Source organism: Bison bison, unplaced genomic scaffold (assembly GCF_000754665.1).
Source record: "Bison bison bison isolate TAMUID 2011002044 unplaced genomic scaffold, Bison_UMD1.0 scf7180017864038, whole genome shotgun sequence".
Classification (NCBI taxonomy): domain Eukaryota; kingdom Metazoa; phylum Chordata; class Mammalia; order Artiodactyla; family Bovidae; genus Bison; species Bison bison.
In genome coordinates this window covers 3,882,998-3,909,568 of record NW_011494610.1, presented here as the reverse complement: position 1 = coordinate 3,909,568, position 26,571 = coordinate 3,882,998, and the positions used below count along the sequence as shown (strand labels likewise).

The 26,571-nt window shown below is 47.2% G+C and overlaps 1 protein-coding gene across 3 annotated transcripts; it reads left to right on the top strand.

Annotated features, from left to right (window-relative positions):
- The first annotated feature begins 353 nt into the window (after positions 1-353).
- LOC104985078 (ubiquitin-conjugating enzyme E2 variant 1) lies at positions 354-26,500 on the top strand. 3 transcript variants are annotated; one of them, XM_010835092.1, is made up of 4 exons: positions 1,391-8,220; positions 17,324-17,472; positions 24,671-24,796; positions 26,148-26,500. In XM_010835092.1, exons 1-4 carry the CDS (start codon positions 8,169-8,171, stop codon positions 26,292-26,294), a joined length of 474 nt encoding a protein of 157 aa, XP_010833394.1. In that variant the 5' UTR covers positions 1,391-8,168; the 3' UTR covers positions 26,295-26,500. The 3 variants fall into 3 exon arrangements, with proteins under 3 accessions (XP_010833395.1, XP_010833394.1, XP_010833396.1); XM_010835093.1 differs by lacking the exons at positions 1,391-8,220; positions 17,324-17,472 and adding an exon at positions 354-1,375; XM_010835094.1 differs by lacking the exons at positions 1,391-8,220; positions 17,324-17,472 and adding an exon at positions 22,006-23,822.
- The last annotated feature ends 71 nt before the right edge of the window (positions 26,501-26,571 follow it).

The following is a 26,571-nucleotide window of genomic DNA, read 5'->3' as shown; positions in this document are numbered from 1 at the left end:
CCCCCGGGCGGTGTGAGGGCCCTGCGGAGAGGAAGGGCCCGGCCCTGAGGCGCTGCAGAACGGCAGGGGCGGGCGAGGGGGGAGCCCAGGGCCACTCCGGAGGAGTCGGGGCTGGCGGCTCTTTGGACGAGATCGAGGGGTCCCCTAGAGGACAAGGAGGCGCCCCCAAAGAGATGGAAGGCCTTTATTGGATGCTGGGTGTCTGAGCGGGGGGAGGAGCCTTGGGGATGTCCGTTTGGCCTTGACTTCAGAGAAGCCCCTGAGGAAGAATGAGGGAAGGAAACAGGATCCTGATGGATGACTGATAGGATGCCCCGTTGGTTAAGGGCATGATCCGTGTAAGTTTAGGGGATTGGGTTAGCTGAGAAAATTTTTACGCCTATTAGAAAGGAGTCGTCTTGGGATGGCAGCTTTTGCGGTGGGGGACCTGGGATTAAGGGCATCTCCACAGGATACGTGAGAAGGGGAGAGGGATTTCTCAGATTCCAGAGGGATTTGGTTGGAGCAGCTGAAAGTGCAATGGCCCCATCATTACCAGGCCCCTATTTGAAAAGATAGATGTTAGGTTTTAGGAGGCGAGCTCTGAGTAGGGCGGTCGGTGGAAGCTTGAGATCCTGGGTGAAGAACAGATGAGTTGGGAGCCCTGGAGGTGTGTGTTAGGGGAAGGGTCAACTGAGGGAAGCCCCATGCAGTGAGTGAGACTGGAAATCAGGTTTCAGAGGTGTTCTTCTCAGAGGAGAAACATCTCTTTTATTTGGGTAGGGGAGGCATACCTTAGGAGTGTCTCATATGGAGACTGTCTCTTCCACTCTTTCAGGTATTGGTAACATATGGGGGTTCAGGTCAGAAGTTCCCCAGTGGCTGGATGGTCATGGGGAGAGGAATAAATGAGGTGGGAGCTAGAGAAGAAAGTCTAGATGCAAGAGGGATTGAGGGGGCTGCACTCTGGGCCAGGGGGAGTTCTTCCAGACTCTGGTAGGTAAATGGAAGCAGCATTTATTTTGCATTCCCTGCTCTGTACTCCCCTAAGGTGCTCCAGAGGATCAGGTCCTGAAGAAATCTGTTTCAGAGTGAACATTCACAGTTAGGGATCAGGGGATGGACTCAAGTGGCCTTCTGGAGGAGACAGGGTGATGATTGTTTGGGGAAGGTCCCCCAGAGGGGCCAGTGAGGCAACACAGTCAGATTCTGGAAGTGCAGGATTTGGGAGTGACAGAGTGTCTCCCTTTTGGCGAGCAGGGTGTCCCCTGAGGTGTCTGGCAGTGAAAAATGAGGTGACCATGGGCGACCTCTGATGGAGGAAACGAACAGGACCACCGAGCTGGGTACTGAAGTTCTCCAGCTGTATAAGGCTGCAGCAGCACTGTTAGGAGAGGTTGGTGACCTAAAGTGAGCGGGGTGAGGGAGTCTGTCTTTCCCACATGTGACTCCTCTAGTATCCTGAGGGGATTCTTTGTCTGGTTGCTAGAGTGGGCATGGAAGGAGTTGGACGTCGGGGGTCTGACCGAAGTCACCTACCACAAGCTGTCTTTTACACTGAAAGCCATGGGGTCTTCCTGAAGGATAGAGGAAACCGTACCTCCCTTTCTTGGATTTGGATTCAGCTGGAACAGTGCTGAGTCAATTCATTTACCAAGAGACTGCCACAGACATTCTCAGAAGAGAGGGGCTGAGTTAGGCCAGACTGCCGTGAGGCTTCTCTCAGTGGAGTAACACCCGGCCAGGTTGCTGTGGACCGGGGAGGCCGTTCACACGGCTGTGCCCGTAGCCCCTGTCCTTACGGTGGTATTGCCGCTCAGCTCCTTGGCAGTGACTGGAGATTGGCTATCTATAATCAGATTCAACAGCTACTTAATTCCAACTTCTTGAGATCCTGCCAGTTGAAGAGTGCTTCATAAATGCTGTAGTCATCAGATGAAACATGGTCAGCTGCTGCCTGGTGGCGTACAAGAGCACTTGGCATGGTTTAGGTAACAGGGAGCAGGTTTTGAGATGCCCTGGAACTGGGCTTCCCAGAACTCCTTTGTGTGTTCAACAGATACTTGTTAAGAATTTACTGTGCCCCTTTATGGAGAGTGAACAAGGTGGACGTAGCCCCTGTCCTCGAAGAGCTTCTAGTCTAGTCAAGGAGAAGCCCATGAAAGGAATACATAGTAAGATTTCAGATAGCAGTAAACGCTATGAAGGAAGTTGTGTGATATGGTGCTGTCTGGAGAGGTGGTCAGGGAAGGCTTCTCCAGGAGCAGGTATTTGAACTGAAGCAGATGATGGAAGGAGCTGGCGGTGTGTGTCACAGGCTGGGGCTGGGGGACAGTGAGTGGAAAGGCCTTGTAGCAGGAATCCACTTGGCAGATTGAAAGAACCGAAGACCTCAGTGTGCAAGGGAGGCTTGTTAAAGAGATGGGTTAGAGAGAGAGGGCTCTGGATTTTATTCAGTGTGAAAGGATGCCACTGAACAAGCACCTGGTCTGAAGTAGGCATTCAGTAAATATTTGGTGAGCGCATGAATGAGGGTCTTAAAAAGAGCGGAATGACAAGATCTGACCTCTACTCCCAGGCAGTGAGAGGAGTGTCGAGTGCTAAAGTGGGAAGCAGAAAGATCATACTGCTACGACTTGGGGCAGACTGCTGGGTTGAACTAAAATAAGTGTACAGGGCCCTCTGCTTTCTAACCCTGAGAAGTCTTTCAGGTGTGGTGAGCGGCCCCGAGGCCTTCCTTAGGCAGCTTTAGAATAAGCTTCTTGATGAATCTGGGTCCCTGGGTCCCAGGAAACAGCTGTGACGCCTTTGAGTTCCTGTCAGGGCTGAACTTAGTTTTCTGTGGTCACTGCTTTCAGCAGTTGATGACAACACCTTTCTACCTCTTTTACTTCTGCAGCGTGTGATTTCTGCGTAGATCTTAGAGAGTGGAACTGTGAAAAACCCACCGGAATCCTCAGGATGCTCGTGTTAGAACAGGTTATTTCCTCCTGCCTTGACCAAGATTGCAGGGCCTCAGAGAGTAACCCTTGGCAGCCAGGTCTTTCCTCTAACCCAGCATCCCTCAGGCTACCCTGACAGTTAGCCAAAAACGTAGTGCCAGAAGAGTAAGCCCGTTACACTTTAAACCCACATGTGTTGGAGCAGCTCATACAGCCCTCTTATGAACATGTCACCACATGGGCGGTGGAGGTTACCGCCTTCCGTTCCGTTCAAGAGTGTTCCCCAGCAAGCTGGAGCTGGCAGATGAGAACCTGTAGTCTCTTAGCTGGTCTCCTTCCCGTGTGTCTCACTGTGTGAGCATCTTCTTCTGCTGGTTGTAGGTAGGTGCCTTTTCTACGACAGGGATTCTGCTTTCAAGACAGCGTCACGTGGTGCTCAGCTGAAGACGTACCAGTCTGCCCCAGTGATGGAAGGAAACGCTGTGTTGGGCCAGAACAACCTGTGGTTCCTCTTAGGGACTGCCAGGGTGTGATGGTCACGATTTTCCCCTTCACAGAACTTTAAAACCACCCTCTTCCCCCCACTAGATTCTCTTTCCCTCGCCCTCGCTCAAGTCTCTAATTCTAAAAGTCCCCAGGGAAGCACAGAGCAGCGCATTGGGTGACGGAGAGATGTTAAAACCATTACTTTTACATTGCATATAGTGCTTTAGAGGTTTCCTCACGCTATACTTACCTGCTATATCATCTCATTTAACTCTCCACGACTCGTGTGCTCTCCAGGGGAGGTGTTGGCCCCGTGGCATTCCCGAGGGACATTGGTGGCTGGCCAAGGCGTGGTGACACTCAAGATTAGAGCCGGGGGTTTTGACTCCAGTTCCTTTCCCAGCTTACTCCAGCGCCTTCGGAAGGAAATGGAAAGGCGTGGATTTGGCCATGTGCTCTTCCTTGGTCTTGGCGTGTTTAGTCTTGGTGAGAATGGGCTTTAATAAGAAATTAGTGCGACCTGTAGCAGGAGCTCTTCGCAGCATCCCTGACCACCTCTTATCCCGTCCTGGGCTGTGTGCTGTCTGATGAGAGCGAGGGCCGCTGCTTGCCCTTGCTTACAGTGCACACGCAGTAACTCGCGCTCTCTGGGCTCCGGGCTTCGTGATGTCCTGTACAGAATCTGTCAGTCCTGGTCTTCAGGTACATGCAGGCCTTTCAGACTTCTTTTTAAATGGCACTTCTAGGGCTATCTATGTGCTAGATGCTATATTAAATACATCATCTTGTTTCTGACAGTAACCCTTTGAAGCAGGTATCTGTTGTGAAGATGAGGAAACTGAGGCCCAGAGAGAAGAAATGACTTGCCTGAAGCCCAGAGCCAGGGCGGGGGATCCGGGGTGCAGAACTGGGACAGCTCTGCTCCAGGGCATGCGCTTTGGCCACGGCAGCATTTTTCCAGCTCCCGTTGCCTGTTCTCCAGCTGGGCATCTCGAGTTCCTTCAGCCGTTGGCAGGTCTGTCGACATTCCTGCCTTGGCAGATTGGTCCCTTCACGGGTGGATAATAATAACACCAAGTAGGGTTCTTTCTTCATTGTCACTTTGACCCTGTGCAAATCCATAGGTGTAATCCCAGAATAGATGCCAAATCCTCCTCCTCTCTCTTGGCATTATTGCCACCGAGACAGTGGTTCCTACCAGAACCACCTTTCTTTCGCCTAGAAGACAGCAAAGACCTCCTGCTTACAGTCATGCCTTTTTCCAATCCATTCGCTATAGAGGAAGTAGAATGACTTCTCACAGACGAGAAAACAGAAACTGCCACTCCCAGCAGAAAGCCCTTCGTGCTGCGCTTAGAATAGAATCTGTCTCTCTCCCACGGGCTCAAGGCCCGCCGTGGTCTTGGGCTTGCCTGCCGTGGCCTCTTGTGACACAGCACCTCTGCTCCCGCCCTTCCACTTTGGGCAGCTTGGCCTGCACGTGACGACTGCCTGCTTCTCCGCCTTCAGGTCTCGGCTCTCCAGAAAGGCCGTCCTTCCCACCCTTTTCAGCCTGGTCTTCTCACTCATCACAGCTCTGTTCTGTTCTCTTCTAAAGTGCTGAACCTTGTCTGAAGGTTTCTCAGGGTGTTCTGTTTGTTTGGGAGTGTTTTTTCTAAGCATATTTTCTGGGCCTCTCCAGTAGGACAGGGTTCTGCCTTGCTTTTTGCTATGTCCCTAGCACTCGTATGGTCCCTGGCAAATAGCAGACACTGAGTGTCACAGTGAACTAATCCGGGAGGACAGAGCGAAAATGCCTGTTCAACCTTTCAAAAAGGAAAGCTCTTGCCCTGATTAGTTGGTATTTACAGAGGGACTTTAGAATAGCATTAACTCTGTCCTCTCCTTCCCTAATGTCCTGAGACACTTACCACACCTTATTCTTTGTCTCCACCCCTTTCAGAGAAAATACAATCTTTGGCCTTCGTCACCCTCGCAGCAGAGAAACGTGGGGCCTTGCATTTTGTCACCAGCTGTTGTTGCATCGTCTGGACATAAGGATGATAAAAGGGGGGATGTTTCTTCCCCTAGATGCTGCTAAGTCGCTTCAGTCGTGTCCGACTCTGTGCGACCCCAGAGACGGCAGCCCACCAGGCTCCCCGATCCCTGGGATTCTCCAGGCAAGAACACTGGAGTGGGTTGCCATTTCCTTCTCCAGTGCGTGAAAGTGAAAGTGAAATTGCTCAGTCGTATCCGACTCCTAGCGACCCCATGGACTGCAGCCTACCAAAGCTCCTCTGTCCATGGGATTTACCAGGCAAGAGTACTGGAGTGGGGTGCCATCGCCTTCTCCGATTCTCAAACTGGAACACATTAGAATCACCTGGAGGGCTTGTTAGGTTGCTGGGCTGTACCCTCAGTTTTCAATTGGATAATTCTGTGCTGTAGTTTAGTGTTCTTGTGTCTGGCCTGAGAATTCACACTTCTGGTGGGTTCGCAGGTGATGTGAAGGCCGCAGGTCTGGGGACCATACGTGGAGAATCATTGCTGTAGAGAAGAAGAGAAGAAATATCCCTCTCTGGACAGGCCCTGAGTAGGCACCCAGATTGACTTGCTGGTTGCTCCGAAATAAAAGTTCCCTGCCCCCTCACTTTATGTCAGGAGTGTTTAATCCAGGTGCTTCACCTTCCAGGCATCGTTATTTTCCCAGATGGTGGCACCACCAAACTCTTGGCTCAGGTCACTGTCTTCCCTGAATGGGCACCCAAGTCAGGTTCAGCTAGTAGCTTTCTTTCCAGAGAGACCTGTGAGGCGCTGCCATTTTAAATCAAGACCCAAGCCAGGCCAGGGTTTTCCAGGGTTGACCTGCTGAGATACCTGCCACTTTGTAGCAGTGATTTTCCCAAAAAGACGTTTTAAAGGGCTTCAAAATTCTTTTTGTACCACAAATATTTTAATATGTTCTATGTTCCACATTACTGCATTAAATGTTTTACTAGGACATGATGTAAAACCCTGTCAATTATTCATGCTTTAACCTGGTTGTCATCTTTTCTTAGTGATATCCTGCAGCTGCTGACTTTTCAGTTTATATTTAGCCAAGAGAATAACTGGCTGACTTTTAATACTGACACAGATCCAGGAAAAATCCTTCTGGAAAGAAGAATTCTGAAGTAACAGTAACAAATGCTTTCTTTTTATAAATCTTGGGTTGCTGTGTTTTTTTAGCACCTTGATAAAGTTATCTTAACATTTTCATAGTTAACCTTTGAATAGTTACAGTTTATTAAGATTAACAAGAGTCCATTTTTACATACTCTTGTAAAGGTATTGTCTCTTGAAGCTGTTTCTTCAGCTGCCTTTTAGGTGAAATTTTAGGAAATTTTAGAAATTTTAGGAATCTTAAAATTTAGGTTAATTCAGTGGATTGAGTGCCAGAGGAAGAAAATATGTTAGAGTGTTACTGAGTTTTTCTAACCTGTTAATACTTCTGGGTTTTGACATATATGGATTTAATTTTTAATATATTCACTGAGGTCTTTTGTTTAAAGTAACATATCATGATTTTGAAACTACTCTCTCCTGTTGGGATGGGATGAAGTCCCCCTGCGACTGATACACTCACAGGGTCTGTAGGATCTCTGACAAGTATTTGGATTTTTATCCCTGGAGTAGCCCCTGAGGTTCTAGAAGAAGGGTGTGGTCAGGCCATTCAGAGCTAAATGCTCTTGCTTTGTAGAGAATATTGGTGTATTAACTTTGTAAGCAGTTTCTAAATGGTTTGAAATATCAGTAACATGCTTTCATATATATTTAATGAAGCAAAGTTCAATTTGTAATGAAGAATCCTTGACTTGTGTGGTCTGGGGGGAGAAACAGTTTTCCCTCTTTAAAAAAAAAGGGGTTCTCTAAAAGTCTTGATCACACTTCATTAAAAAATAAAACTACTTACTGAATTTTAATTACCTCAAAATAAAGAACCTTTGGTGTCTCACTTATATAGTATCAGTATTGAGTATTTTGGCCACAGCAGACCATATTAGAGGCTGTGATAGGAGAGGAAGAGGCGCTGGCTTTTCTTGAGTCAGGAAGCATTAATTGAGCACCATTGCATGCCAGGGAGCATACCAGATCCTGGGGACGCGGGGTGGAATGAGTCACAGCTCTTAGCTTGAGAAGCTGTGAGAGTGAGTCAGACAATAAAAAAGAAAGAAAATGAAATTTAAAGAAAAAGAAAAGGTACAGCGCAGTCATTGTGTGAAGGACCACTGGGTGGGGGACGGGAGGCTCTAAGAGACTGTCCAGCTCCTCGTTGAAGATTGGTGTTTCTTCTTCATATCCTCACATTCAAAATTTAACATATAACCTTCGTGGGTGATTTAAAATCCGTATTAGTCCCTTGGATGATCTTTATAATATTAGACTCCTTTTAATAGTGCTGTGAATGTTTCCCTGCCGTGTTTCCAGAAATAAACCAGAGTTAGAATTTTGTGACACTGAGCATTGTTCATTCTCAAACAACATCCGTAGCTAACACCCAGCCACCCGTTGATTCATTCCGCAGGCATTGGAGTACATGCTTTGGCAGAGCACTCTGACGTATTGGAAATTCAGTAGGGAACAAAATAGAAGTTTTACTCTCAGGGAATTTATGTTCAGATGGGAGACAGACAATAAACAGCTAATGAAGTGGAAACAAATACTGTACGTTTAAATGTCAAGTGGTAATGGTGCTGTGAAGGAAAATAAAGCGTGATAAGGGAATGGGAAGTTAGACTTCGGATGAAGAAGGGAGCCCGCCACCATGCCCAGCTCTGGGACAGAGAATTCTGGGGTGAGTGAGCATCAAGTGCAAAAGCAACATCAGATGGCCTGTTCAGAAAGCTTAGGGAGGCCGGTGTAGCTGGAGGAGGAGGGTGAGCAGCGAGCGAAGGGAGGCAGGAAATGATGTTGGGGAAGTCGGCGGGGCTCTGTGGGTGAGCCCAGGAGTTTGGGGCTAGTAGGAAGGGGCAGCCGGGGGAGGGTGGTGAGAGGGGGGCCGTGGCATCTAAGTTACCCTTAAAGGGCTCGCTGTGGAGAATGGTCAGTAGACAGAAAGCAGTCGGGGCTGAGGCGGCTCGCGCTGCAGTGCTTGTGGTCCGGACGGTGAAGATGGTTGTGTTGGGGATATATTGGGAAATGGGTTAAATATGGGGTATAAGGGAAAGATTTCTTACTGTAACTCCAGGGTTTCTAGTCTGGGAAATCTGTACCATACACTGAAATCGAGGGGTGGGTAGTTTTTGTTTTTTGAGGAGTGCAAGGGAGTTTTTTTGGAATTAAGTTGGAGAGGCCTGTTAGGCATCTAAATGGAGATGGCTAGCAGGCAGTTAATTAGAAATATAAATTCAGTTCAGTCGCTCAGTCATGTCCAACTTTTTATGACCCCATCAACTACAGCACGCCAGGCCTCCCTGTCCATCACCAACTCTTGGAGAGCACCCAAACCCATGTCCAATTGAGTCGATGATGCCATCCAACCATCTCATCCTCTGTCGTCCCCTCAATCTTTCCCAGCATCAGGGTCTTTTCCAGTGAGTCAGCTCTTTGCATCAGGTGGCCAAAGTATTGGAGTTTCAGCTCCAACATCAGTCCTTCCAATGAATACCCAGGACTGATCTCCTTTAGAATGAACTGGTTGGATCTCCTTGCAGTCCAAGGGACTCTCAAGAGTCTTCTCCAACACCACAGTTCAAAAGCATCAGTTCTTTAGCACTCAGTTTTCTTCACAGTCCAACTCTCACATCCATACATAACCACTGGAAAAACCATAGCCTTGAGTAGACGGACCTTTGTTGGCAAAGTAATGTCTCTGCCTTTTGATGTGCTGTCTAGGTTGGTCATAACTTTCCTTCCAAGGAAGGAATCTTAATTTCATGGCTGCAGTCACCATCTGCAGTGATTTTGGAGCCCAGAAAAATAAAGTCAGCCACTGTTTGCACTGTTTCCCCATCTATCTGCCATGAAGTGATGGAACCTGATGCCATGATCTTAGTTTTCTGAATGTTGAGCTTTAAGCCAACTTTTTCACTCTCCTCTTTCACTTTCATCAAGAGGCTCTTTAGTTCTTCTTCACTTTCTGCCATAAGGGTGGTGTCATCTGCATAACTGAGGTTATTGATATTTCTCCCGGCAATCTTGATTCCAGCTTGTGCTTCTTCCAGCCCAGCGTTTCTCATGATGTACTCTGCATATAAGTTAAAGAAGCAGGGTGACAATATACAGCTTTGATGTACTCCTTTTCCTGTTTGGAACCAGTCTGTTGTTCCATGTCCAGTTCTAATTGTTGCTTCCTGACCTGCATACAGATTTCTCAAGAGGCAGATCAGGTGGTCTGGTATGCCCATCTCTTTTAGGATTTTCCACAGTTTATTGTGATCCACACAGTCAAAGGCTTTGGCATAGTCAAGAAAGCAGAAATAGATGTTTTTCTGGAACTTTCTTCCTTTTTCCATGATCCAGCAGATGTTGGCAATTTGATCTCTGGTTCTTCTGCCTTTTCTAAAACCAGCTTGGACATCTGGAAGTTCATGGTTCATGTATTGCTGAAGCCTGGCTTGGAGAATTTTGAGCATTACTTTACTAGCGTGTGAGATGAGTGCAATTGTGTGGTAGTTTGAGCATTCTTTGGCATTGCCTTTCTTTGGGATCGGAATGAACACTGACCTTTTCCAGTCCTGTGGCCACTGCTGAGTTTTCCAAATTTGCTGGCATATTGAGTGCAGCACTTTCACAGCATCGTCTTTCAGGATTTGGAATAGCTCAACTGGAATTCCATCACCTCCACCAGCTTTGTTCGTAGTGATGCTTCCTAAGGCCCACTCGACCTCACAGTCCAGGATGTCTGGCTCTAGGTGAGTGATCACACCATCATGATTATCTGGGTCGTGAAGCTCTTTTTTGTAATTCTTCTGTGTATTCTCGCCCCCTCTTCTTGGAGAGTCATTAGCGCCCTTGGTTTGGGTAAGATCACTTGGGGAGTCAAGTAGACAGAAAAGGCTGCGGCCAGTGAGCTGTGCGCTGAGGCCTGGCAGCCAGCGGTGGGAGGCCAGGGCGAGCAGCTTCTCAGTGCACGAGGCTGCGGCCAGTGAGCTGTGCGCTGAGCCTGGCAGCCAGCGGTGGGAGGCCAGGGCGAGTGGCGCCTCAGTGCATGAGGCTGCGGAGAGAGCCCGAGGCTTAGGGAGGAGTCACAGGAGCAGCTGGGGGCAGAGCCCCCACGCCACTGGCACTCCGGATTGGGAGGTGGGGCCTGAGCGTCCATCACTGCTGGGAGCAGTTTGGGTGAGTGACTCACTAGAGAACCTTGAGTGGAGTAGGTGCAGGTCAGGTTAAAAATTGCAGACAAGGAGTCAAGACAGCTCTCTTGAGGTTTATTTGCTAAAAAAGAGCAAAGAAATGAGCCAGTAGCTAGAAGGGGATATGGGATCACGTGAGGGTTTTTTATACTATGATGGTGTGCCTATGAAGGTGATTCAGTCTCTGTGCCTGGTATAACACCAAGTGCTTCATAGGTTTTAGCTCGTTGATTCTTCCTCACCTCCCGTAGAAGCCGGAGTATCAGGACCCCTGATGTGCTGAGGCTCAAGGTAACTTGCACGGTCCCTCAGCTAGATTGCTAGAAAGTGGCCGAGTGTAGACTGGAGCCTAGGGCCATGCTCTCTGCTGAGAGATTGTAGAGTTTTCTCTAAAGTTACGATCTGATTCTTGCTTGTGGGAGGTAACTTCGCCATTACTCTGACCAGCCTTTTCAAAATAGAGTGGTCAACCAGATATCCTTAGATTTGTGATTCTACTTCCATGGCTTCCATGATGGCCCAGATGGTAAAGAATCTGCCCCCATTGCAGGAGACCCAGGTTCGATCCCTGGGTCAGGAAGATCCCCTGGAGTAGGAAATGGCAACCTACTCCAGTATGCTTGCCTGGAGAATTCCACGGACAGAGGAGCTTGGCAAGCCACAGTCCATGGATTTGCAAAGAGTCAGACAAGACTGAGTGACTAACACTTTAATTTTTTTCACTTTCCATGGCATCGAAAGATAATTTATGTGAGTACACACGTATAAGGGGCTTCCCCAATGGCTCAGAGGAAAAGAACCTGCCTTCATTGCAGGAGACGCAGGAGACACGGGCTCGATCCCTGGGTCGGGGAGACATGTAGGGAAGCATGGGTTGACTTTGTGTTTATCTTTTACAAAATAGACTGTACATACCTTTTTATTCTTTGCTCATTTTTTTTAATTGTCAACAAATATTCATCTAAAGGCTACCATGTAAAGGCCAATTGTTTTAATATCTCCTTATAAAAATGAGAACCACCACCACAGTCATACAAATTAATCTGTGCTACCTTAAATCTTTTAACGTCCCACCCGCCTCAGCCTGTAAGTTGCTCAATAGCCTGTTCTGTTGCCAGGGTATTTGCTCCAAGCAGATGCTTCTGCCTTTATATCCTGAGATGTTCAGAGTAACACGTCCCTAACCTGGCCTCTAATCCTTCAGCACATCCTGAACATTACCTGGGAGATTGGCCTTATCTCTTGCCCTGCTCAGAGCCTTTTGCAGCTCCCCACTAATTACCTTCAGGATAAAGTCCAGTCCCTCTTAGAAACGCAGCCCCACCTCTTTAGGGTTCATCATATTCCGAGGGGTCTATGACCTTCTCAAAGGTTAAAAAAAACATTGTCTTATGATTATATTTCTCTTATATGTTTTAATAGTTTTGTTTTATTGGACTTCGTGTGTGTGTCTTGTTTCCATAGTGAGACTTCATACTCTGATTGGGAGGCTCCTGTTTTTTATTTCTTTCATAGCCCTTGTAAGGTCTAGCATAGTGTAGAATGAGTGGTAATTATTGTACTGAAAAGTGTGTGTACATATATATTACTGACAAGTTTATGGGTAGGGGAATGTTGAGAAACAGTTAAAAAGCCTCACCAACTTTCAAAATTGCAGTCCTAAAATGTGTGGATTTTGCTTGTGAACGTGGAGTGAGCTCAGTTTTAGACACATGGAACATGGAACCCTAGACGGTTCTTTACTAGATCAGTTCAGTTTAGTCGCGCAGTCGTGTCCAACTCTTTGCGACCCCATGGACTGCAGCATGCCAGGCCTCCCTGTCGATCACCAACTCCCAGAGTTTACTCAGACTCATGTCCATTGAGTCAGTGATGCCATCCAACCACCTCATCTTCTGTCATCCCCTTTTCCTCCTGCCTCTTAGAGTTCAGTGTATCAGCTAACCAGGTACTCATCAGCCACTTCTCTCTAAATATCAGAAAAAGCTAAATGAATCGCTGCATACTTGTATGTTTTTTCAGTTCCTGATTTCTGCTGGCTGTTCTTCCCCAGGCTTTTAATCAGTTTTTGAGTGAAAATAAGTTTATGGCTTAGGGAAAATTAACTAAAAAATAAAAAGTAACAGCCCTCTTAAAAAGCTGTCCACTTTGTGGACTTAAATTCTTCAAGATTTAGCTAAATAAAGGTTAACTGAGTGCATAACTGCCTGATGCCAGATTGCAGCCTTTATCAGTCTTTACTCTTACCCTTAGAGGGTTTAAAATACCCTCTGAGCTAAACCTCGGGTGTTAAGGTTCAAAGGGGTTTTTGAGAACAATTAGGTGACCTCAGATGTTGCAGAATGGTGGCACATAAGCAGAATCTGAACCACAGACACTTGGCCAGAGCAAAGGAGTGACTGTCCCCTTTAGACAGGACATGTATTCTCCAGTTCACGTCAGTTCTTAACACTTCCTGTTGTTTTGAGCCAGACATGTTAAAGAAATTTGCAAAGCCATGCCACTCTTCTGAGCAATTTATTTTCGCTCTTTGGAAAATATAGGTGTCTGTTATTTATCTAAACTCACAGTGGTTTGTTGTGGTTAGTTATTAAGTCAAATATTTTTACAATTTCTCAGCTTTAATTGTCTAATTTGATAAATAACAATAGCTATAACCCACATAAACAAAGACTCTTTGAAATCTTCAGTAATTTCTAAGAGTATAAAAGGGTCTTGAGACCAAAAAAGCTGAGAACTGCTATTCAGATAGAATAAATGCTTACTGTAATTAATCAGTATATATTACAGTTATTCTGATATTTATATGTATATTCCAGCTCCTGCTTGGACTATTTCTAGACTGCCTAGTAGATACTGGCCAATCCAAAGTTTGTCATTTATTAAGCTGTTTTAATGCCTGTTTCATAATTGACTCAAACTGAATCACCCTATAAAGTCAGTATGGAAGTAACAAAAGCTGACTGTCCTCTGTGGTGCTCAGTTACTGTTCCAAATGCTAACCTAAAACAAATTTAACTTCCTCGTTTTTTTGTTGTTGTTCAGTTGTGTATGTGGGCTTTGCGCGCTTTAAGTAATTGAATGTCAAATTCACTACCTGCTTTGAAACTAATAGCAACGAGCTTGTGATATTTGGATGAAGATTTCCTAATCAGGGGACCTCCCTGGCGGTCCAGCAGTTAAGACTCTGCTTCCCCCACAGGGGGCTCGGGTTCAGTCCCTGGTTGGGAGCTAGGATCCCACATGCAAAGAGGTGTAGCCAAAAAAGTTTTTTTACAAAAAGGATTTCCTAATTAGACCTGGTTGTTAGATGAAGAGGGAACATTTACAGCCATAAGGATATTCTTTGCTAAAGTTTACAGGAGGAACAGTTACACCTGAAGTAATTAATCCAACCTGACTTTAAAGATCTGACACCAAAAAAATAGCACAATTTTTTTGGAATTTCCTCGCGCTCCAGGGGTTAAGACTTAGTGCTTTCTGGGACCTTCCTTGGCTTCAGTCTCTAAGGTCCTGCAAACTGGCGCAGCTCCCCCCCCCCCCCCAAAAAAAAAAAAACGCCCATTTTTTTTATCTTGCCAAAGAGAGTAAGTTGAAATAGAGGTCACATGTATAACTTCATTCAGTGATGAAGGTCTTAGCCATGGCAGCTACTGGACTTTGCTGTTGATCATTTGAACACGGTTTGGTAACACTAAAAAACACAGACCACTTAGAGAGTTAGTCTCTTAGGGAATACCATTAGGTGAGATTCCCCCTCTCAGGAAATCCTCAGTCCTTACTTCAACCAGGTGCCAGGTAACGAAAGGCTTGGAGAACGTGAGGGAGCATGACCCGTGTGACTCACCTGGGGGAGGCGTGCGAGGCAAAGTGGATCGCAAGTGTGCTTTGGTTGACATGGTTCCTAAGTGTTTTCTTGATCAAATACCACAATCGTGGTTTTGGTTTGTTTTTTTTAAATCATAGAATATAGAAAGGGGGTTGGAGTCACCCATAATTCTTGCACCGAGAGATAATCACTGTCACCATCTGGTCTCCTTTCCAAATTTCTTAAGACGTCACTTAGCGTCTATATTAGTTTGCGAGGGCTGCCAGAACAGAGTGCCATAGACTGGGTTGCTAGAACAATGGAAATTCAAAATTCTGGAGGCTGGAAGTCCAGGATCAAGGTGTCAGCGGGTTTGATTTCTTTGACTTGCAGGTGGTTGCTTTCTCACTGGGTCCTCGTGTGGTCTTTACTCTGTACAGGTGTGCATGCCTGTTGGGCACCTGGGTTTCCTCTTCTAATAAGGACACCAGGCAGACTGAACTAGGGCCCACCCTCGTGGCCTCATTTCAGCTTAATCACCTTCTTGAAGGCTGTTTGCAGACATGGGCACATTCTGAGATGCCAGGAGTTAGGGCTCTGTGTATGAATTTGAAGGGACACAATTCAGCCCATCACCCCATCTGGGAACAGGTACCTCAGATATTTACCAGTCTTCCTATCAGTACAACTCTGTGCTGTAGGGATATTCATTTGTATTAGTGCGGGGTTATAAATTAACCAGGAGCAATAGCAGTGGTGAGGCACAGTGATTTTTCTCCCTGGGCCGAAGTAGTTAGGATTGTTAATGATTTAACTCTTTCTAAACAAAAGGCATTGTATTGTCTGCCTTCTTGCTTATAATATCAAAAACCTCCTTCAGTTTTGTGTTTGCTGGAGGAGACTTAATTATTCAGTGTAGCTGAATAATCCAGTTGGCTAGTCTTTGGGTGAAAAATGCTAGTGTTTTCCAAATGGACCATTCAGGAATGCTTTCAGGATTTTTCTGTTAAGTTTCAAGTACCATCTGTGCTGTTTAATATTTTTCTTCAGTCAGATGACTCTCTAGCTTATATTTATTTTTAAAAGGAAAATTTTATCATTGTCATAAATGAAAAATTAGTATAATATTACCTGCCCTAAATAGGTTATTCTCAAAAATAAATACATGACTAGAGAGTGAACTATCCATTCATGTACCATCTTCAAAAAGCTTGGGGGCCATAGACGCTGCTTTGTCACACTTCGTAGGCAGCCTGCCAGCACGTCTCACCACTCAGACCTCTGAAATAGCGAGACTTCTCACCACCGTCGCAGCTGTCACCTGCGAATCACTGCCACAGCCTCCTGTCTCTGCCCTGGCTCCCCTCACTGCGCTCTTCATACAGCAGCCAGAGGGACCGCATCACTCCTGCTCACAACTCCAGTGTTTTCTTTCACAGTTGGAGCCCCTGATTTCCTACTAATCTTCCATCTCACTGACTTGGTTTCAGCTAAATTGGTATCTTTGCTGTTCTTTGGCACTCTGGGCAAGGTTGTGCTTCAGGACCTTTGCCCCTGCCTGGAAGACTCTCCCTTCAGCCACCAATAAATCATGCTCCCTATTTAAAATTGTAACTTCCCCCATCAGTACTCTCTGCTCCAGAGCACCGCCATCTGTCATATTAATAATTTACATGTATTTCCATCTAGGATGTAAGCTCCATGAGGGCAGGCATTTTTGTGTTGTTCACAGCTTATTTCCTGGTGCCTGGAAAAGTATCTGATGTCCTCAGATATTTATTCCAGTCAAATTAGTAGTAGCGGGTTCTGCACTTTGGAAAATACTAAAATACACTGGAAACACCTCCCACAGCTTTGAGTCCCTCCAAGTGGGTCTTTCTTCACAGTCATCTGTGAAGTGCTGCTTGGCTCTGAGAGTCTGGCCTTGGGGGCTCAGTAAAGAAAGCTGGTAACTTGCCTGGATCCCGAGTTTTTCCTGGAGGAAATAGTCTGAGTGCCAGGGGAGGTGGGGGACAGGTGGACAGGCCTGGTTGGGAGAGCAGCATCCCCAGCTGGCCCTGGTACCTGGACTCTGTTCTGGAAGACACCCAGAAGCAGTGCGCGCCTCAGCCTGAACTCGGGCACAGTGGCATGAACCTGGAGAGGTGTTTGTGTGCCTGCTTCCCTGAGCTGCTTGCCAGGCTTGGGGAATTTTAGAAACAGGTAAAGCAGAGAACCGGCTACCCTCCTTTAGCTTTTTCACGAGAAACTGTGACTTAAATATTTGAAAACTTTCATCCGTGCTGCCTTCACTTGACTCTTGAGTTGATGAAGGGGACACTTGTTACATGCTCGGAGTAGGGCACCTGTTCCTTCTAAGGTAGTTTTAAGAGTCATTCCAGCAAAGGAGCACACCCTTAGAGATGTAGAACAAGAATAAAACAAAAGAAATACCCTCTGTTCTTCCAAGGCACTTTTATTAACACTTTATTTATGTTTTTCATGTCAAACTCAGGGGCGCAAATTAGCATTTCTACTTGTAAAGCCTTTGTGACGTCTGTCAGCGCTCCAGGGACGGGGGCGGGGTACTCTAGGTTCTGTCACCCAGCCGTGGTTTAGTCGCCAGCGCCCCTCCTTCTGGTGTGCTCGTCGATACAGGTAGCTTCGCGAGCAGCAAGCTTGAGGCGCGGCAACTTACAGCAGTGTTTTGCATGTAAGCATCTTTATTGTCAGGTAGAGGTAATGAGCGACTAGCTCTAGGCTTACAAGTTCCCCTGGAGTTGCTAGTATCTTGAATCTCTTTCCATTTATTTTAGGAGTAAAAGTCCCTCGCAATTTCCGACTGTTGGAAGAACTCGAAGAAGGCCAGAAAGGAGTAGGAGATGGCACAGTTAGCTGGGGTCTAGAAGATGACGAAGACATGACACTTACAAGATGGACAGGGATGATAATTGGGCCTCCAAGAGTAAGCGTCGAGCTACGGCTATAAATGTCAATGTCTTACATGCACTGTGCCTCCTTTAAAACTGTTACCTTATCACGGGAAAAGCTCACCAATGGTGTAGTTTCTGAAATGTGGCTATTCTTTTTTGACCAGTTTCAGTTTATATATTTGAACCTCCTCTGATGCTGTTTAATCCCTCTAAATGGTAAGCAAAAATCTGTTCAGACTCTTAGTGTGAATTTACGTGACGATGTAGGCAGTGAGGCTTGAGGTAATTGTACTGTTAGATGTAGTTTAGAACAAACTCTTGGGCTTATCAAATAACAAGGTTCCAGATACAGCCGGCATTCCTGAAGGCAGGGTCTAGACTGTGGAGAGCCTCCTGGGTTGTGGTTTTTATTCATCGTTTCCCAGTCCTGTCACGTATCTGTGTCCTGGTTCGTTGGGCCACTCAGCAAAGGGTCATTGCCTTCGTGGTCTGCTCTGGTCTGTTCGGGCACTGTTGAGCCCAGAGACCTTTGCAAAGAAGACAGAGACAATGGGGATGAGGAATGTGACCTCTCTTAAGCTGTGTAATTAGCAAGAGTTCCCAGTCTTCGTAATGCCAGCTAACCTTTTTTTATGGCATGAAGTCAACTCCCCAGAAACATCATTTAATTCTCACAAGAGCCCGTTGTTAGGATGCTCTTGTTGTGTAGTTGCGTTCCATTTTACAGAAGCCAACTTGGAGAAGTCTGCACAGAGTCACTTAGCTGAGAATTCCCAAACCAGGTCTCACTCCAGAGCTTGTATTCCTAACTACTAGCCTATATTGTCTCCTTCCTATTTATGTTTTGAGTTTTCAGCTGTTCCCATTATAAAATTATCTAGTGTTAAGTAATAATTTGATGTGGAAGTGAAGAGATAGACTCCAGTAATGTGACACTCGTTTCAGACAAGCTGTAGGAGATTTTGAGCATAGCAGGCCCTTTCCTGGAGAAGGCAATGGCAGCCCACTCCAGTACTCTTGCCTGGAGAATCCCATGGATGCAGGAGCCTGGTGGGCTGCTGTCTACGGGGTCACACAGAGTCGGACACGACTGAGCGACTTAGCAGCAGCAGCAGCCCTCTCCTGTGTCTGCTTGTGCTTGAGGGTGGTCAGTCGTTCTGCTCACCTTGTGCAAGGCTCTGCACTAGTTCTGGGAGGTAGAAAGACACGGGGGCTCTGGCCCTGGCTGAGAAAGGAAGCGTGTGGGGCTCACTCAGTGTCAGGACCAGCTGTTGTTCATCTTGGATTGTCATAGGTGCTCAGGGCAAATGACTGGCTTTGCCATGTACTTTTCTGAGTCATTTTTGTGACCCTGTAGCTTTGTTTGTGGGGGGGGTGGGGGTGGTTAAAAAATGTGCAATCTGTATTTACTCATTTCTTGATCTTTTTTTTTTAAATCTGTGAAAATCAGGATTTTCTGAATCTCATTAAGTACTGGGGAAAACCTGATGCAGAAGGCTTTTGTCTTCACACAGATCATTTCTTGCTGTCTCTGAGAGCCCTTAGTATAGTGATGGTTTCCTTCACTGCGTTTCATCTCTTCTTAAAAATGCTTTAGGTTTTTTGAAGATGAAAACTATTCTTCCCTCCTCTTTACTCTCCAGAACACCTGGAAATGACTCAGAATGAGGTAGTTGTTCAATAGATTTGTTAATCAACAGACCGATTTTCAGACTTGAGCGTAGTGAGGATGAACCAGCGTACAACAGTGACTACCCTAAATTACACCACGACTGGGTGTGGTGAGTGAGCACACTCAGCGGTGCCGCGGAGCCACTCAAACACATGAACAAATGAACGCTCCGTTCTGTAAAAATAGCCTATTCCACCTAAGACACTTTAGAGTACCCTGAATTTCAACTGGCCTCTTTGCAGAGGAAGCTGTTAGTGAGTAGCTGCAGTATGCAAGGTACTTCCCATATATCCTCTCCATCGTTTCTTTGTTTTTAATTGAGACATAATTCACAATGGAGAACTCACTTACCGTAGAATTACTTTTAAAGTGTTCAGTTCAGTGGGTTTTTTTAATCATATATTCAGCACTGTGCAACACATTAACTTGAGGGCATGTTCATTACCCAAGAGAGAAACTCCATGCCCTTCGGCAGGCGCTCCCATTCTGCCCTCTGCCCTCGCGTTCCTCGCCCTTGACAGTCACTGATTTTCTGTCTCTCTGAGTTTGCCAATTCTGACATTTCATGTAATTGGGATCAATATGTGGCCTTTTGTGACTGGCTTTTACTTATCATGGTGTTCTCAAGGTTCATCCATGTTATAGCACTTACCGGTAGCTTTTTCCTTTTTATGGCTGAATAATATTCTTTTTTAATGGATATACCATGTTTTGTTTATCCATTAATTGGTGGACATTTGAATTTTTTTCACCTTTTCCTATTACGAATAATACTGCTATGAATATTTGTGTATAGGCTCTTATGGGGACAGATGTTTTCACTTCTCTTACGTATATACGTAGGAGTGGGATTGTTAGATCACATGGTAACTTTGTTTACATTTTAAGCAACTGCCAAACTGTTTTCCAAAGCAGCTGCACGTCTCACATCCTGCCAGCAGCGCATGCGGGGTGTGTTTCTCTGCATCTTTACCAATTCTTATTATCGTGTCTTTTTACTCGTACACTTTCTGTTCCTTAAGGTTAAAAGCAAAGACATAAAGGAACTACCTGCTTCTAGGCGCTTCCTGTGACCAATCTATTTTGTGGTTAATGTACAAGGTGTATGCTGTGCAACTGGAGTGTCAGCCTCACGATTAAAGCGTCTGAATAGAACACTGAGGAACTCCTCTCCCTGTTACATTTTTGTTGTGTTACTCAACAGAATCCTCCACCAGTATTTAGAAAGCATGTACCGAATGATGCAGCAGTCCTACTGGCAATTTACTCCTCTTTTCTTGAATGTATTGCCCCAAATCCTGTATGTACAAAATTATCTCATGCCTTATTTTCAGTACTGGCGAAATACTGGAAACTGCCTGAGTGTCTTTCAGTAGACCGTAGTATGTACTGTTTAGCTTTTCAAAGGAATGAGACAGATTTGTGTGTGCTGAAATGGAGTGATCTCCATGACACTTAAGTGGAAAAAGGTACAAAGCACCCAGAACGTGCTGGCACTTGGGGTCGGGCTGGGAGAGGGAGGCGGAGGAGCTGGACACGCTTGTGCTTCCGTGTGCTGAGAACACCTTGGAAAACAGAGAAGAGGCCCACGTCGGTGGTTGTGTTCTTCAAAAGGAATCACTCGCTAGGGCCGGGGCGGGAAGGGAGACTTATTCCCAATACCTTTTTGTACTCTTTGAGTGAGCTTTAATCATGTGAGTGTGTTAGCTATTTGAAAATAGATATGTATATATATTTTTTCTTTTTGTAAAGCAAATCTTCCAAACCTAAAAGCAAAGCTTCCTGTCCAAGTGCCCCTTGAAAAATTCGGCAAACGTATCTGTCCACAGCATTGCATGTAGAGGATTTCGGCTCTGCCCGTGGGGTGTAATGGTAGCCGGGTTACAGAGCGGAGTCTCTCGGCCTTGGCACTGCTGACGCGTTGGGCGGGTGGTTCTTCGTTTTGGAGCTGTCCTGCCACTAGCGGGTGTTAGCAGCGTCCCCGGGGTTGGGACAGCCATAAACATCCTCAGGGGCAGCCTGCTTCCCGCCACTTCGGGAGTGGGACAGGGACGGGGGTTGCCCTGGTTGAGCAGCACCGTTACACCTCTGGAGTTCTCCGTGATGGTGTTTTTATGGGTGGGTCAGAGCCTAGCTGTGTGTTCACTCACATACTTATCTAAAAGTAGACTGCGCATAATTAGGAACAAACAGAATTACAGGAGTGTGTGAAGTAAAAGGGCAGTGATCCATTCCCCGTTTCATCATACTCTCCACAGAATAAAAACTGATCATGTGGTGTGTGGTGTGTTTCTACTGGCATTTACTGTGGGTACACAAACCTAAATACATAACCATTTTAATAAAAATGAGACCTTGCTGTGCTTAATGTTTTGCAGCTTTTTTTTTTTTTTTTTACCTTAACAGACTGTGGACATCTTTCCATATCAGTATATATTGACCTGTCTCCTCCTGAAAAGCTTTCAGCTACCTGTCTGATACGTGAATATATTCTCATAGAGTTTTTCAAACAATACAGATTAAGCAGTTCACTTTGTACCATTTAATTCTTTGTGTCAGTCAGGAAAAGAGAAACCATACTAAATATTTCAACAGATAATTTAATATAGAAATTGATCAAATAGGTGTTGGGCTGAAACAAAGCCTACTAGGGGAACACACAGAGAAGACAATGGCACCCCACTCCAGTGCTCTAGCCTGGGAAGTCCCATGGACGGAGGGGCCTGGTGGGCTGCAGTCCATGGGGTTGCTAGGGGTCAGACACAACTGAGCGACTTCACTTTCACTTTTCACTTTCATGCATTGGAGAAGGAAATGGCAACCCACTCCAGTGTTCTTGCCTGGAGAATCCTGGGGACAGGGGAGCCTGGTGGGCTGCTGTCTCTGGGGTCACACAGTCAGACACGACTGAAGTAACTTAGCAGCAGCAGCAGGGGAACACAGATAACACTAAAAAATAACCACAGCCTGGGTCTGGAAGGCTGAGTCAGGGGACGCTAGGACCACTGAAACCTATCACTTGGAGGACAGGCACCCTCTGTTGGTCCCTGTGGGGCCCACAGAGCTGGTTGGACGAGCCCCGAAAGGCCAGAGGCTTAGCCCGGAGACAGCTCTCACTGCCAAGACGGGGGCCTTGGGCTAGAGTGACCCTGATGGGAACAGAAAGCAAAGGGAAAGGAAAGAGGGCCTCCTTTTGCCTTTTTATTTTTTATTGCAATTGTGCAGTCAACACAGCAAGTTAAGTCTTCAGCTGTACAATATTCAGGTAGTACTGTGATTGAATTCAAGAAATGAATAATTAATGCTGCCGTCAGAGGATCTGTTCCCTGACTGACGGGAACAGAGTTCTTGTGCAGAGGAAGTCTGTCTTGCCTGATCCGGAGTGGGCTGGGCAGGTGCTGGGTAGTGAGCGCTAAACCCACCTTCCCTGCTCTGCTCTGGATCCTGGCACTGGCATCTGTGAACTCCATGCTTCCTCTGTCAGCTGGCTTCCTGTCAGGCGCCAGGGGAGGACACAGCGGAGAGCCTGAAGGGCAGGGAGGAAGCCTTGTTCCTTCCTGCTTGCCTCTGCTCTGTCTGTGCCACTCTGGTGATTGCCCTTCATCCTGGCATCAGCCGTGGGTCCCGGCCTCCAGGTTTTGGGGGTTCCTCCAGCTTTTGGGGGCACCCCCTGCATCAGCCTCACAGCAGCCCCTCCTCAGAGACCTGGGTTCAACTCTGGAGCCCTCTTCCTCCGAGCCTCTAGATCGGATCAGCTACAGCTTTCTTCCCTTGTCCCCCAGCCTTCAGGGGTAAAAAAGGCAATAACCCTGAACTAACACAAAGGTAGTATCTGCTCCCTGCAGTCCTCACCTCTGTGTGTGTTCAGGTTCCTCTTTTAAAACTTTTCAGTCCAGTGGTACCTGTTTAACCGATTTCCTGTATTAAATTCTTTGTTAAAATACCTAGTGTGGTGTCTTTTTTCCCAAGCTTTTCCCTAATTTTCAAATCCCCACCTTCATGCCCAGATTCACTGTGAGCAATAGTTTGACATGTCTCCTCCCACTCCTCCTCCTGTACATTACTGCCTGTTGGTGGCCTCCGTCATGGAGATCCTCTCAGGCTGTACCCTGCCTCCCGTTTAGAGGCCCCAGCCTTTATTCTGACAGCGTATGCCCATCTTGTACGCTGAGCGCACCTGTCATGTAACTGCAGCGTTTGAACAGTTACAGATGCCTGATGCTGGGGATAAGAAGTGAGGGAAAGGGAGTCAACGGCTGGCTGCCCTCTTGCTGTAACTGCAGGATGGTGCTCCTGCTTACCAGGGAAGAAGGCAGGTAGGGGGAAATCCTGAGTTGAGCTTTTGTTACAGGTTGGGGTCGCTGTGAAGTGGATGTGAAAATCTTATATGGGAATATTATGCCTTCTGAATCTTAAAATATATGTTCCAGTTTTTAAGCTAGGGACGGGCCACTATTTTAGACGGAATGTTTTCAAGCCTTTAAATCACTTTTCTTAATGTGCTCCCCGCAAAGGCCGCTAGATGTCACTGTTCACACAGGAGCCGTTTCTTGTGCAGCACGGGGTGCAGTGGGCACGGGGCGCGGGTGAGGGCCCCGCAGGAGGCCGGTCTCCCCCACGGGGGCCGGTCCGACCGGGAGGTGTCAGCCACGCTTTGGTATGGTCTTCAGACACGCAGGTGATGATGACGCAGCTTCACATGAGAAAATCGTGAGCAGCCTTCTGTTTCACACGGTGCTTGAACTGGGTCTCAGAGGCTGAGGTGCTTCGGGTGGGGGTCAGCGCTCTAGGCAGAAAGAACCGCCTGGAGAAGGGGGCGCGCTCCGCCGCTCAGCGGGCGGAAGTGTCAGGGAGCCGTTCCCTGCCCTGAGGTGGGACTCGTCGGTGTTTCTCAGCGGAGGCTCGGTTGGCGCTCGGAGAAGGACCGTTTCTCCTGGGCAGGTCTGGCGTCCTCGGCCCCCCGCCACCTCCTCGATGCCAGGCATCTTGGGTGGTCCTAAAGGCAGCAGGGACGGAGTGCCCGTGGCTGAGATCCCTTCCCAGAGCGCGACCCCGGTGCTGAGGAGTGGGAGGCGACCCTTGTGTCTGTGCCCACCCGACCTTGTGCTTGAGTTCAAAGTTCTCTAGAGTTGCCTGTTGTTTACTCTGTACGTGGCGGTGTTTAGTGCCTCGGCTGATGGTCCCTTCGTGAGTAGACATCGGTATGACTTCCCAGAATGAAGGATGCCTCTTACACTTCGTTTCCCAGGGTGTAGACACATGAACGTAAAAGCAAGTCCATCTGATTGCGCCTAATGATACCAGCTTAAGACTTCAGTGACCCTAGCTTAAATTTCCTGGCTTCTTTATATTCCCCCAAAGCCAAGATTCATGGGCGCTAGTGCAGGGACCGATCACGACTAACTTACCAAACCGCGAGCAGACTCTGTATGGTGGCAGTAGACACACCAGCTCTGCAGCAGGAATAAATGGGGAATAAATGGGGTTTCAGAAGTTGTGCATTTTTTTAATTCTTTGTAATTACCTGACATGGCTATACCTTCTTTTTTTTTTTCCAGACAATTTATGAAAACCGAATATACAGCCTTAAAATAGAATGTGGACCTAAATACCCAGAAGCACCCCCCTTTGTAAGATTTGTAACAAAAATTAATATGAATGGAGTTAATAGTTCTAATGGAGTGGTAAGTTGTTTCTGCTGCCCCTCCTTGTCCCCTGGGGTTCCCCAAAATTCTTTGTGCTCGAACGGCAGGGGCACTCGGGGCCTGATTCCGTTTGTTCCTTGATTCTTGGATGACGACGTGCTGCAGGACGCACACGTGCTGTTTGGAGTGAGGGCCTGTTTCCCAGTTGTGTTTAAGCACAGCTTGTGCGGCGTTTGCCCTGGGCTGTTACCACTCAGCCTGTGCCGGTCACTTTGAAACGCGCGCGCCTTCAGCCTCCCTGCTACAGCCCCGAGAGGTAGAGGTGCAGAGGGGAAAGACCGCCCCCAAGGCCACGCTTCTCTCCACGGGCCTTATTTGTGCACCGCAGGCATATAATACTTTTTCCGGGTAATGGCCTTGCTTTCTTATTTTTGCCACTGTTTTCACTGCCATGAATGAAGACCAGTCTTATTTGCCGTAAGCAGGCACTGATGGGGACACACCAGTAAATGCTGTAAAAGCGGAGCAGGGGCGGCAGACTCCCCCCTGCTGCGCTGAAGGCTCTCGAGCCTCTGAGGCCGCTGTCCTGGCCAGGGGAGAGCAGGAGCCTTAGAGGGTGCTTGCATGCTAGCATCACAGGAGCTCCTAAACCCTCTGTTTTGAGGTATTCAGAAGACTGGAATGGAAGCTGAGAAGAGCTGAGCCTGTTGCTGTGGTCAGTGTTACCTCTGAGGCCCACCTGATGTCCTGAACCCAGGAGAAGTTCCCATTTGGAGGCATTTCTCCAGGGAGCGCTGCATTGACTTGGGGGGGCATGGCTTGGGCAGGCCCTGGTCTGCAGAGCCCCGGTCCGGGCCGCCATTGCCTTGCTCTCCCTACTGCCCTGAGCGGTGGCCGCCACATGGGCACAAAGTAGGGGAGGACAGGCCCTGAGCATCACCCGCCACCTGGGCACAGAGTAGGGAGGACAGGCCCTGAGCATTGCCCGCCACCTGGGCATGGAGTGAGGAGGACAGGCCCTGAGCGGTGGCCGCCACCTGGGCACAGAGTGGGGAGGACAGGCCCTGAGCGGTGGCCCAGCAGGCGAGGCCGTCGTTTCACAGCCAGTTGAGTCTCACCAGGTGTCGGTGCCTCGTCTGTAAGAGCGGCTTTTACTTATCCATAATTTCCTCCTTCCAGACCGTGAGGGTTTGGGACCCAACAAGGGAAAAGCAGACTAAGGGGAGGGAGGGAATCCTGTGGGCATCCTCATGTCAGATCCTGCTGGGTGATCAGCGTGTTCCACCTAAACACGCTTCTCACTCACTTTCTGCGTAGCTTAGCCCCGGCGCACAGCGTCCTTTTGCTTGGGAGCCTGACAGTGATTTGTTTTGTCTTTGTCTCTCTGTAGGTGGACCCAAGAGCCACATCGGTGCTAGCAAAATGGCAGAATTCGTATAGCATCAAGGTTGTCCTGCAAGAGCTTCGGCGCCTAATGATGTCTAAAGAAAATATGAAACTCCCTCAGCCGCCTGAAGGACAGTGTTACAGCAATTAATCAAAAAGAAAAACCACAGGCCCTCCCCTGCCCCCATTCGATTTAAACAGTCTTCATTTTCCACAGTAGTAAATTTTCTAGATTCGTCTTGTAGACCTCAAAGTACTGGAAAGAAAGCTCCCATTCAAAGGCAGTTTATCTTAAGATACTGTAAATGATACTAATTTTTTTGTCCATTTGAAATATACAAGTTGTGCTGTAACAAATCACCCTGTCAAGCGTAACCACTGTCCACATAGTTGAACTTCTGGGATCAAGAAAGTTATATTTAAATTGA